General features: G+C 35.9%; 1 protein-coding gene across 5 annotated transcripts in view; it reads right to left on the reverse strand.

Annotated features, from left to right (window-relative positions):
• Positions 1 to 13526, reverse strand: part of RANBP17 (RAN binding protein 17) — a 329638-nt gene that overhangs the window by 70794 nt on the left and 245318 nt on the right. For all 5 annotated transcript variants that reach the window (XM_027841755.1, XM_027841754.1, XM_027841758.1 and 2 more), the window contains one exon: positions 11236 to 11324. In XM_027841755.1, coding sequence (XP_027697556.1) covers positions 11236 to 11324 — 89 coding nt within the window. The remainder of the gene's footprint in view (positions 1 to 11235; positions 11325 to 13526) is intronic.

A 13526-nucleotide genomic window follows, 5' to 3' on the forward strand; every position in this document is an offset into this window, starting at 1 on the left:
GACATTTCATGACCTTAGGAAGCTTACTTACATCCTACTGAAGGAATACATGTTAAAAGATAAGTAAATAAAAATATATAATAAATACAATGTGTTTTTTTGGGGGGGGGACATTAACCACTATGGGGTTTAGGAAAGGGCTTTTGAAGGGAATGGTACTTGAGCTGAACTGTGGAGGGAACTAAAGGTTCCAAGAAGTGGGGAGGAAGGGCATTCTAGGGATGGGGAACGTTGGCTATGCAAAAACAGAGATTTGTACAGGGAATTTTGTGTATAGGAAACAGCAAGCAGGACCCTTTGGAGTATACAGTATGTGAGAGGGAGCAACATGGAATCAGTCTGGAAAGACATGTGTGAGATTGCAAAGGGTTTTTAATGCCCAACAGAAGAGTTTAATTTTAACCTCGAGGTAACAGAGAGCCACTGATGCTTCTAGAACTGGGGAAGTGACATGGTGAGACCAGTTCTTTAGGAATATTGATTTAGTAGTTATGTGGGATGGATTGGAAAAGGGAGACTAGATACAGGGAGACCCAATTTGGAGAAACTGCAGTGGCCCTGGCAGTAAGCAATTAGGACTTGGCCTAGGGCAGTTGTGGGTATGTGGGAGGTAAGAGAAGGGGACAGATGTGAGAGATGTTGAGGAGGTAGAATAAACAACTTTAGGTAACTAATTATATATGGGGAGAGAGTGGGAGAGAAAGTGAAGAGCTGAAGACAACTCCTAGGTTGTATACCTTGGTGACAGCAAGAATGATGGTACTTTTGACAAATAGGGAATTTCTGGGGAGGGGTAAGTTTTTTGTTTTGTTTTGGATATTCTGATTTTGAGATGTCTACAGGGCATTTGGGTGGAGATGTCCAGAAAGAAGTTATGGGGAATCCATAATTTGTGACAGCGAAGAGAAAAACCAGGCTGGCTTGGGTCCTAGATTTTGGCAAAGCAGGTTTCAAAGGGTGCAGAAGAAGGATAGTTTGGATCACATGGACTAAAATTTCAGAGGAAAGGTCAGTCCAGGAGGGATGGAAACAAAAAATGAAATTATGAAGAAGGGGAAGCAATTCCAGTAAGGAGGAAGCATGGGAGTTGCCTGTAGAGAACAATGCAGACACACAGGAAACTCACTAGTAACTTAGAGAATAAAGACGTATGCATAGGAGATAGGATTCAAGGGTACTTAACATGAAAAACATCAGATTTTGTTCCAGTCATCCAAAAACAGTGTTAACCTAAGGACAATAAAAAGGTATTTTTAGTTATGTTTTGGGAAAGTGGAGATCAAAAAACGGACAGGATCACTGCTTGGGATGGAGAGGATAATGCTCAACCACAGAGAGATGGGAGAGCGGCTTGGTGTGTTTTTTTTTTGTGCCAAGGAAAATGACCTTCACATGAAATGACAGAATAAAAATGGCTAAGAGGGGTTGATACTCAAGATCAATGAAAAGCCTGTAAGAGAGCACCTAGTTGCTCTTGACAAGTTCAAGTCAGCTGGCCCAGATGACCTAAACCTTCAGGTGCTCTAAAACCTAGTAGATGTAAATATTTTAAAGATCATGGACAACAGGACACACTGAAGAACTGGAGAGAGGACAAATGTCCCAGTTTTCCAAACTGTTAGGGAGTGGAACTGCAGAGCTATGGGCCAGTAAGCCTGGCTGTGATTCACAGGAGACTTGTGGAACGAACACACGCTCGTTGTCTGTGACCAGACTGGTTAGGTTCAGAGAAGTCAATTCCTAGGTTGGCCTCATAGTGATGACTTTTTGGCATAGTTACACAGGAAGACAGATACTAAACTGCTAAAATGTTACATGTTACAATGGATAGTAGTGGAAGAAGTAGCCATATTGATGAAATCTGTGATCTTTGAAGTACTGAAGTAATTACTATGCTTACCCTATTTATTAACATTTTTTTCATTGATTTTTGATTTTATTGGCATAGTGAACCTCTGATGAGAGAAGTCCTGCTACTAACGCTAGCTCTGCAGCTGTCCTTCAACTTGCTGTCTAAAAGAAAGGGTTCTTATTTTTTCTTGTTTCACGGACCTTTTGGCAGTCTGGTGAAATCTGATAAATATCTTTCCTGAACGATGTTTTTAAATACAGAAAATAAAATATATAAGATTACACAGGAAACCAATTATATTGAAATATGATTAGCAAAACACTAAAAAACCTTTGGTCTGAAATGCTGTCTGTGGTATTGAAAGATTAAATGGCACACAGCCAGTAGTATCACAGGTAGGACTTGAATCCAGATCTCTCTATTATGAGGCCTATTCTATCTACTGTACCATTCAAGCCTTGTTATATACCATTCTTGACTCTCATACTAAAAATCCTTTCTTTTTTGTAGCAACTGTATCCTGGAACTAGATTTGTGTTTATGATTTTGAGGGTACAGAATCATGGAATCATAGGACGCTAGGGCTAGAAAGGGCCTTAGAAACCATCTAGTACAAGCTCCTCATTTTTTTAGAGGAAACTGAAATCCAGGAAGGAAAGAGACTTGTCCAAGGTTACAGAGTAAGGAAATGAACAAGTAAAATCACATTGCAGCCAATGTCTTTATAAGAAAGACTGTATACACAGTAGATGTTAACTAAATGCTTATTAAGCAAATAATGGTATCATCTCCATGTGCTGCTGATGGTCAGTACAGTTATAAAGAAGTTTCTACAATGATTGGCATATTACAAGAAAAGTGTTCTTTGGCCACTGTCCTTGTAACAACCTCTTTCTATAAATAAAATACAACCTGACAATACAACTGAGTGCAAAGTAATTTTCCCTTTCCAATTCAAATAACCTAAGCTACACAAAAAAATCTACTCCCCTCCACTTTCTACTTACTGACAAGTACTCAGGTCCCTGGAGCACAAAATGTCTTCTCTCTACTATGTTCAGAACTCCTCTTTCAGAGAGCTGCTGGATATCTTCTCAATGAAGGCCAAGTACTTAATTTCTAAGTGTATTCATTACAAAAATTTCCACGGTTAACAAAATAATTCAGATTTCTTCTGAAGTTGGTTTATAACAGAATAGATATGTGAAAGCACTAAAAAAAAAAAAGAGTCAATGAAGTCATGGACTTACAGAACTCGAGGTGTAGCTAATGAAGCAGCTATTTTGGAGGCAAAAAGGGAAGGGTTGCAGGCACATGCTCCTCTACTGCTGCTATCCCTGACTTTTCTTTTTTTTCCTTTTGCTTTTTGGTGAGGCAATCTGGGTTAAGTGACTTGCCCAGGGTCACACAGCTAGTAAGTGTCAAGTATCTGAGGCCACATTTGAACTCAGGTCCTCCCGACTCCACGGGCAGAGCTCTATCCACTGCGCCACCTAGCTGCCCCTATCCCTGCCTTTTCATCCTGGACCCCACATAATTCATCCTGCTTCCTGCTGCCTCTCTGCTGTCACACCTTCTGCATTCTGCATCTCTCACATCTAAATCACACCTCCTTTTTCTTAAAATCTTTCTCTTCTTTAAAGACCAATCTCAGATGTTACTTCCTCCATAAGTCACTTCCTGATTCTCCCAGATGAAAGTGATCTCTCCCTAAATCTTCCTACTATGCCTTTTCTGGAACTTTTTTTGCCCTATCATGTTCTCCCTTATATTATACTTATTTGTGTATATTTGATAATATCCACATAGACTATAAGATCTTTGAGGGCAGGCACTCTACCTTTAAAAAAATCTGTAGCTTCATCATCTGTATCTTCCTTACACAGTACAGTATCTTGTACATTTATTGTTGTTTAGTAATTTTTGAGTCTTGTCCGACTCTTTGTGACCCCATTTGGGGTTTTCTTGGCAAAGATACTGAAGTGGTTTGCCATTTCCTTCTTCAGTTCATTTTACAGATGAGGAAACTGAGGCCAACAGGGTTAAGTGACTTGCCCAGGGTCACACAGCTAGGAAACATCTGAGGTCATATTTGAACTCAGAAGATGAGTCTTTCTGACTCCAGATCCGGTATTCTATCCACTGCACCACCTAGCTGTCTTGTACATAGTAGATTCTTAACAAATATTTTTTGAATTGGAAAAAAAGCCTTTTGAAAACAGAAATAGTTTGCCAGGTTAGATATATTTTAAAGCTATTTTTCCTCAATGAATCTGCTGAAGTTAATGGATACCTGATGTCCAAGAGCCAGAGGCTGCATGTCACTGTGCAGAGACGACCACCTGAATTTGGTGGCACAAATCACTGCTTTTCTCAGAAGGTATGGGATCAGTGAGTTAAGAGGCCTGAATGACTAAGCCATTTTGTATCTGTGTCCCACATGTCAGAGAGAAGACACATTTGGCACAATAATCAGCCTATGAAATATACAAAATTATAAAGCAAGATCATTGCCAAGTAGGGGGATTTGTTTCCTAAAGGAGGTATGACTTGAGTTGGGCTTTAAAGGATGGGTAGAAATTCACTTGCTGAATGGAAGAAGGGAAGGCACTCCAGGCTTTGGGAAGAATGTGAATAAGGGTATAAATGTTTGAGAACAGAGTGTGGGTGTGTGGGACATGGTTGTTTAGTTTGTCTGGAATATAGAAAGTATGGAGGGTAGTAGTGTGAAATTATTTTGAACTTGACTGAAAAGGAAAAAGATAGTTTACTGGTGATCTTTGGGAATATGTGAAATGATCATATCTACATATTAAGTATTATTCAGCAATAAGGACAGATTAAAGTGGGGAGAGAAGAGAAAAGAAAACCTATTAGGAAACTATTGAAAAACTCCAGGTAAGTGGTTATGAGAGTCTGTACTAAGGTGGTAACCATGGACACAGAGAGAAGAGAATACATTCGAGATGTTGTGGAGATGGAACTGACCCAACTTGGTAAGTGGATGGGAGGGATAAGGGAAAGACAAGTGATGTGTCCTATCTTTTTATTTTTTTTATTAATTTATTTTGATTTATCAACAATCACTTCCATATGCTTTTGAGTTTAAAATTTTTCTCCTCCTTCCTCCCCACCACCTTCCTCAAGATGGCACACAATCTGATATAGGCTATACATACACATTTCCTACTAAACATATTTTCACATTAGTGTCCTATCTTTTTAAAGATTTGGATTCTGAATTTACAATGAAAAAATCCACAGACTAAATTTTTCATAAAATAGCAATCCATCAATAAATATTTATAAAGAGTCTACCATGTGCCAGGCCTGGTATTGGCACAACAGGATGTTACAATGATATAGATAAGTATATGTGGCTTGGACAGTTAGTTTCCTTATTTTACGCAGTCATATCTTGTACATATATCTTGGGCTATGTTCACCAAAAACAAGGTAAGTACTCATAACAAGTGTTAATAAAAAGACAAGGAGTTAGTGTTTGACACGTTAAGTACTTGATACATGTGTTTTCATTCATTCACTCACTAAAAAATCAGATTATTATACAATTATTCTATTTTTAATTGTTCAGTTCCTTATGTCTGACTACCATTATTAGTTTGGTATGATCTCTCCCTCCTCTGAATTCCCAGAGCACTATATTTGAGCTTCTCTTACACATGTTCACAAATCTTACTCTGATGTCTCTTGTAGCCTGGAGGTCACTCTGGATTCTCAAAGGTTATGCCAGTGGAACACAGATTCTGGCATGTTCTAACAAAGTGCTGGATTCTGGAGTCAGAAGACTTGAGTTAAAGTCCTGCTTCAGACACTTACTAGCTGTGTGACTATGGGCAAGTCATATAACATTTCTATGCCTCAGTTTCTTCATTTGTAAAATGGGGATGATATACACAAGCACACATACATACACACAGCTACATAGCACTTCTCTCACAGGATTCTTGTGACAATTAAATGAGATAATGTACACCAAATGTTTTGCACACTGTAAAGTGCTATATGTTAGTTATTACTATGTTGGAAAGGCTCTGAGTTCTGTTCCAGTAAAAAACTATGTCTACTTTCTGGGGAACGGCCTAATTAAATATAAGGGGTGCATAACTAATAGGCTGGTTGCTCAATGATAATTTTATTTTTTGGCCAAGGCAACTCATGAAAGAAAGAAAAATACAAAACGACTCTCAGTTGTGTGCTGCTTCTGCAGTACAACAGAAATAAAGGGGCAGAGGGTACTGAGAATTACCGTTTTAATTTTATGAATATTAGTTTAGTCGTTAGTACACTAAATGTGAGGTCCTCGTACTAAGGTATGGACATATTACTAGAGGAACTGAATCCTATCAGTTTTGACATTCTAAGTGTAACTGAAACCAAAAGACGAAAGCTAAATGGAAAGATGGTTCACAAGCTTTGCTTCTAGAGGTAAATAAAGAATTTGATGGAGTTGGTTTTATTGTGCATCCAAAGGCAACAAAAAAAATCACTTCATGGGACATTTTGTCATTTCATATTGCAAATGCTCATGATAAGTATTTGCAAAAGAGATCAGCATGAAAACAGCTGCAGCTTTTAAAAGCCAATTTCTATTGCAAGGCTGAGGAGGTAGAGAAATTCTAAGATGTCAATAAAACCCTCCAAGTTAAATCAACATATATTTTAATACTTGGCAGTTCCAATGCAATAGAGTATATGAAAGTGGACACAGAGAAAGATGAAGAAAAGTACAGTGGAAAACATAGTTCAGAAGTAAGGAAAGAGGCCAAAGGCTTAGAGAGAAACCTGAAGCCTTCTGACTATTTATTATGATCTTTCCTCAAGAAAAGAGCTAGAAGGCAATATGTATACAGAATATCAAATAACATCATAGAAAAATAAATCTGACTTTAACAGAAAGAAAATGATTAGTTACTGATGTTGAAGTCATAGCTGTATCAGTTATTTGTGTACAATCACACCACTGACTTGTCAGAACATAGGAGAAAGAATATTTTTAGATGAATAAAAATGAAACAATAAAATTGAGGCAACTTCAACCTGACCTGCTTAAACAAACTCTTGATGAGAAACAGATGAAAGAATAGACACTGACACAGACTATTGTCATTTCCTTTGCAGTTCAACTAATATAAATCAACTGCCATAATAAGTAAACCAAAAGAGCCAGAAACATCAAAGTGACATTTGACCTTACACTATTTGATATTTGTGTATGTGCCTTATTTCTGTTCCTCCCTGTTAGATTTTTTAGGGTCGATGCCTCATTAATGTTTGAATTGCCTATGCTGCAATAGGTACTTAATACATATTTGTTAAATGAATGGCTATTTTTTTTTACCATAATATGTTCATTAGTGTGTACACTATCTCATTATATTGTAAGATCTTCAACTAGTACAAAAACCCTATCTGTCATTTCTTCCTTATCTTTTTATGTAGGAAGTATTTATTAAATATAGCAAAGTGTATTAAATTGGTCAATGTTAATAAATGTTTATTAAGTACCTGCCATGTAAAATGCACAACAGGAAGGATACATAATAAGATAGTCCCCGCTTATGATTTAGTGTAGGTGATACACATATAAACAGATAAATACAATACAAATCAGAATATAAGTGCATAGGTTTATTTTTTACCCTACATGCAATTAGTGCATTATAATTTGCATTCTACTTATCTGTGTGCATGTTTTATCTTTTCAAGGAGGCAGGAACAGTTGAGCAAAATCTAGAGAATGTAGGGCAGTTTCTTTATGATAAAACAAGGGTTCTAAAAGACACAGAAGAAGCTGCTAGAAAGAAGACAAAGATGATGTGGAACTTAAGTGGGCAAGTCTTGGTGTAGGGGTAGGGATGAGAGTCCAAGAGAAGGTAGAAGATATATAGAGGATTTTGCTGAGGAACATGGTATAAAATAATAGGAATATGGAAAGAAGAGTCAAGGGATGTGTTTGACACAGTAGAGGGGGAGTGACTGATCAGTCTCAAGGTTCCAATTAGAATTCTGCTAAAAGGCCAGTTGGGGAATGGCTCAAAATGTCTAAATGGTAAACACGGTATATGAATACAATGGAATATTATTGTACTGTAAGAAACGATGAACACGGAGGCATGGGAAGACTTATGTGAACTGATAAAAAATGAAGGAAGCACAACTAGGAAAATAACATAGTATCATAGAAATATAAATGGAAAGAATAATAACAAAATAGTAGAAACTAAATGCTGTAAAATTAGAAGTCTTGTTCAAAAGATATGAGAAGGTACTTTGATCATTTTCTTTGCGGAGGGAGGGACAATGGGTGAAGAACACTGCATATGCTGTCAGACTTTTTTTTGATGTCAATTAGTTTTGCTGAACGATTATTTTACCTCCTTTTAAAGTCTTTGTTATAAGAGATTGTTCTGTGGGAAGGGGAGAAGGGAGAGATGCATTGAGAAATGTAAATGATGTTAAAGTTTTTTTTTTAACTGGTTAAAGGGAATATTGATGCACATCCCATAGTGAGAGAAAGAAGAGTTAAAGAGCCTGCAGTCTGACTTCCCCAGGTGGTCCTGGAGTTCTACTGATGGGGATCAAAACTTCTGGCAGGTCTGGCTGCTCTCATAACCAGATTCTAAGAATTAAAAAAAAAGATTCTGGTGGTAGAAAACTCCACTTCTATTCTATGAACAAATATCTTTGACTTTCTGTTTCAATTTTCCTTTTGATTCTTCCTTGCCTCAGTTCAACTATGACCCTGGAGAAGTTTACATGACGCTTCAAGAGAGGTAAGACTGTAGTGTTTCATTTGGGAGTCATGGAAGTTTGTCAGCTATTTCATACTTATTGAGCTATGTAAACAACTTACCAAGATAGTGCTTATTCAGTTTCAAGTGATTTAGATTTGGAAGGACAGAGTGAGAGCAGTGTAGTTTTGTATGCACAGTTAATAATCTAACATTTCTAGAAATGTTTTTGAATTAAATAGCTTAACCAGCATTTTATCAAATAACCCCCATTAATAAAATGTCTTTCGATTTTACAGTACGATGACACATTCTGACAGGATGTTTCCTCTGCATGCTAAAGATTGCATAACAAATTAAAGAACACACATTTCTGTGGATAAAAGGCAAATAAACTTTCCATAGCAATAATGTGGGAATCATCATTGACGGTTTGACATATCAATATTTCAGGAAGAATAAATGACTTTCATATCTAGATGGTGCTCTTTTTTTTTTATCATATACTTATTCATTTTGCATTACTAGAATACTTTGGGCAGAACCTGTACTTTATCACCTGAAACTGCTTAAAGTATTTGGAAATATTTTAATAAAGCTTTTCAGATCATCAAATAATATAACTTTTAAACAAATTTTCCTATTATTATAAATATTTGCTCTTCATCCCTTGCCCAAAGGAAAACTATAAATCTTGTCTCAACTGAATGAACACCATTTATCATATTCATTTTGTTGTCAATACAATTATGAAAAGCCTTTGGCCTTTTTCCAAGGAGCCTGATTTGCTACTGAAACTCAATTAGTATAACCAAGGCAGGTTCAAAACCACCCATTTGGCAATCTAATACAGCTCTCTGCATAACTGACACTTTACCCTTGACCCCTGACCCTAACAACAACAAAAATATGGCAACAAAAATATGGTAAAATTGAGAAACAACAGTTTTCAGTAAAAAAAAAAAAACCAAACACTAAGTATTAAGAATCTCTTTCTGCTCATGTTTGCCATCTGCTGGACAAAAGCTAAATTTCAAAACACCATAAAAAAATAAAAAAACAAAAAACCCTTCAACCTCCTCCCCCACCAAAAAAAAAAAAAAAAAGCCTAAGTGAGGAAATCAAATGCAAGCTTAATTAAAAACATATTAAAACATCTTATCACATATTATGGACAAAATTTTGTCTGTCATGAGATATCTTTCCATTCTTGAAGCTTAAAGGAAGGATCTTACTATGTACAAATATTTAATAGCTTTTTAGAGGTCCATTTGTTTGAAAATATGCCTCTTGGCTAATGATACTGAATAACCAACTATCAATATTAGATACTTTATGTCCAATTATTTTAGTTTCAAGATCAATATCAGTTCCATACTTGATACAACAGATTTAATATTTTGAAGTAAATGAAAGTGTTCATTAGTTATTAAATATTAAGAATGAAGATAGTGGTAGCTGGCCTACTTAGGGAGAATGAAGGAATAAGAGAATTTAAAGGCAGTCCTCAGAGTCAAAAAAAATGTCACAAGCTTCTCCGTATCAGAATGTATATTCTCTGTACATATATATTATGTGCCCAAATATACATGATATCTCAACAAAAGGCAAAAATTCTTATCATTGCTCTTCCTATACGAATATGCTTCCAAAATATTTTAATAACAAGCAAAAAAGTAAGCTACATATTTAAATCTAGAATGAAATAATTTTTAAAATGTAGAGTTTTTATTGAAACACACCAAGAGTATTATAAAGTCCTTTGCCATTTATGTGTTCAGCTATGACTATAACTACAACTATAGTCTTTGTGGTTGAAGAAAAGATTATTATTTTCTCTTTAAGTTAAATATCTTCTTTTTTAATTTGGGTTACCAGATAAGTTTGGGGAAGAGTGTTTCAAAAGCACAAATTGTGAGTATACATATCAAAACACTTTATCTTTAAAATTACAGAACTGTTGTATTTTTTTTTTACTGATGAGGATATTAATATACACCAAAGATATATACATCTTTATATGATTGACAGTAAACTATCATTTATTTTTGGGATTCATTTATTGGTTATTGTTTGGAATTTCTGCTGTCTTTTTTTCTTTCTTTTTACAAAACTAATGCTGGGAACTGGCAAAGAAATCCAGTGGAATTCCTGATAATTTCCTTTTTCTAATTCCATTAATATTTTTATGGTCATGAAAATCTTAAGCATGATAAGCTAGTACCTAGATAGTCATCATGAGATAAAATGCTTCTTCCTAGGCCTTCTGCTTGAGATGAAGTAGAGATTAATCCTTTTTAAAAAATAAAGCAGTGGTCCTTTCTTTTCTGTGTTACATATATCAGGTTTTCCACATAATACCCATGTAAACCATTACTTTTTGGTGTGATTCCTAAGTTATTAATGTTAACACAACCAAAAAAAGTCACTCCTCTGTGCTGTCTTTCCAAATGCTGTATTCACAGTTAACTGCACTGCTGCCACTGTGCTGTAATTTTTAGCTGATTACACATTAGTTCATTTAGCTTTGTTTCCTCTTCCCTACTGTGCCATACTATTAAGCTAATGCAAGGGGCCTGGTACCCCTCTGTGCACAGAGCTGGTATTGTCATAGGGTAATAAGGATACATCCAGTCAAACAGCATGGTGTAGCTGGTCTTTGTGTTCAGCGCAAAGGCAATCCCTCGAAGATCTCTTGCCAGCCCGATCAACATACGCTGTCAGTGGGAAAGAGACACAGTAATTGATTTTCACGTTAGCATAGAGCAGATGGAGTAATAATCAGCCAATAATGACCACATATCTGATTTTGATTCATTAGCTAAAATGTCTTGCTCAGATGCTTTTCTATAGAAAACCGTAGACTCTTTACACAATCAACCAATCAAATGCGCTGAACAATTCCGCCTCCCTCTCGACAAATTTAGCCAAGTAACAATTCTATTGGCTTAGGAACATTTAGTTACTTGACATATTGCATTTTTGAATTGTGCCAAATGGGAAAAAATTAGCTAATAACACATATAAAAATGCTCACTGTCTAGACATTATTTAATAATAGTAAGTGAAAACTACTTATGTGAGGTTGATGACACAGCATTAATGACTGAGTTATATGCATCATCTTACATGAAAAGAGGACCGTGATATAAATTTAATTCCACATGGGAAACATTTTGGCATTTAAAGGTATATGGTAAAGGAGGATGGATGCATATGTTGTACTTCATGTTATTAATGAGTAATCACGAAGTTCAGTACTAGCGTAAGGCTGGCCAGGTGACTTGCTGATACCATCACACACATTTTAGCTACTTTTTTCACTCTCTAGTGAGGAGGAGACACCAGGACAGCTTTCTCTAAAGGGGGGAGACTTGATTCTTTGGACCTGTAATTGAGCTATGCTTGAGTTGAGGCTGGGAATAGCAAGAGAAAGTCTCTGAACAGATGCCTGGTGTGTCAAAGAAAGAGCACAAGTACTTCCCCCACCCCAAACATGGAGGCTGGCTTACTGTTGGCAGCCCATGTGCTTTTTGAAGCCATTGTTTCAACAGGAGTGTTCTGCTTACTGCACTACCAAAGCAATTCTGTCTTTATGGTGTGTGCACCTTCACTAGTCATATGGATTCTGGAAACACATGGAAAGGTTTTTTTTTAGATAGGTAGTGCCTGCTACCATTAAGGATGATGCTAATTTTCAAGGTAAATGTAATTGCTACGTTTGATATATCCCAATATCCCAGTTCATTTCTTCAAGGAACTCAGTTCTTTAATGTCATTTTAATGTCTTAATAACATATATTAGGGCTAGTAGGTGATAGTTCTTCTTCATCTGTTTAAATTAACCAGCTATCACCAGCAATCATACTTTTTCATTTCTTAAAATATTGTTTTTATATTTATTTTCATTGTTACATGGAGATGATGAGCTAAAATGCTAACTAAAGAAATGCCTGTAAAATATTTCGTTTCTATGGTGCTATTAATTGAAAGAATGATAATCACAAAAGAATCCTTACTTTTTGCTCCTGTTTCTCTCAACCAATTTGCCCCTTTCCTTCTCCCTTCTCCCCAACTTCCTTCTTTGTTGTTCCCCAGTTGGCTTGCTCTCCTGCTGTTAACTTATGAGTGACTCCTTTCCACATTTATACCTTTACTCATGCTATTCTTCTCACCTGACGTTCCTCCCCCTGATCCCCACCTCAGCCAGCCATATCCTTATAGTTCTTCCAAAACTTACCTCCTGCAAGGAGTCTTCTCTGATTAATCCCACCCTATTTTCTGATTACTCCTTTCACTTTTATTCTTGTGGTTCTTAAGCATCTGTTCATGTTATAGTTATATTAATTTGAACGTATTTGCATATGCTTTAAGGGGTTTTTTTTTTGCATTTTAAAAAAAATGTAGATACTGGCCAACTCAAATTAGACCATAAATTACTTAAGGTAAGGGGCCCTTTTCCTCCTTATTTGTATTACTCTGTAGTACACAGTACAATGGAGACTTCATGTTTTTGCCTTTTCGACTCTGTAGACAAGCTACTATTTCTGATAATAATTTGCTAAAAATACATAAAAAGATACTGTTGATTGGATTGGGTGATCTCTAAGATTCATTTGAGCTTGAACATTCTATGAACATTAATGCAACTTTTCTCCTTACTAAAATATGCCAAAAGTTATTCAAAGATATTACAAGGAGACACAGTTTTTAATGTGCTGAAGTATGGTTACAGTACAGCTCTACTCTTTTTTTTTTTTTTTCAGAAAAAATGATAGGAAAAAATTTTAGAAAAGAGGAAATTAGGGGGGAAATCTATCTAATAATATTTCAAAGCAACTGTGCTTTGAAAAACTTTTAAAACATTGATTTGATTTTTTAAAACTATGTATCTCTACACATATGCTTTGTGTCAAAAG

The sequence above is a fragment of the Vombatus ursinus genome, unplaced genomic scaffold, assembly GCF_900497805.2.
Source record: "Vombatus ursinus unplaced genomic scaffold, bare-nosed wombat genome assembly UNPS02014863.1, whole genome shotgun sequence".
Classification (NCBI taxonomy): Eukaryota; Metazoa; Chordata; class Mammalia; order Diprotodontia; family Vombatidae; genus Vombatus; species Vombatus ursinus.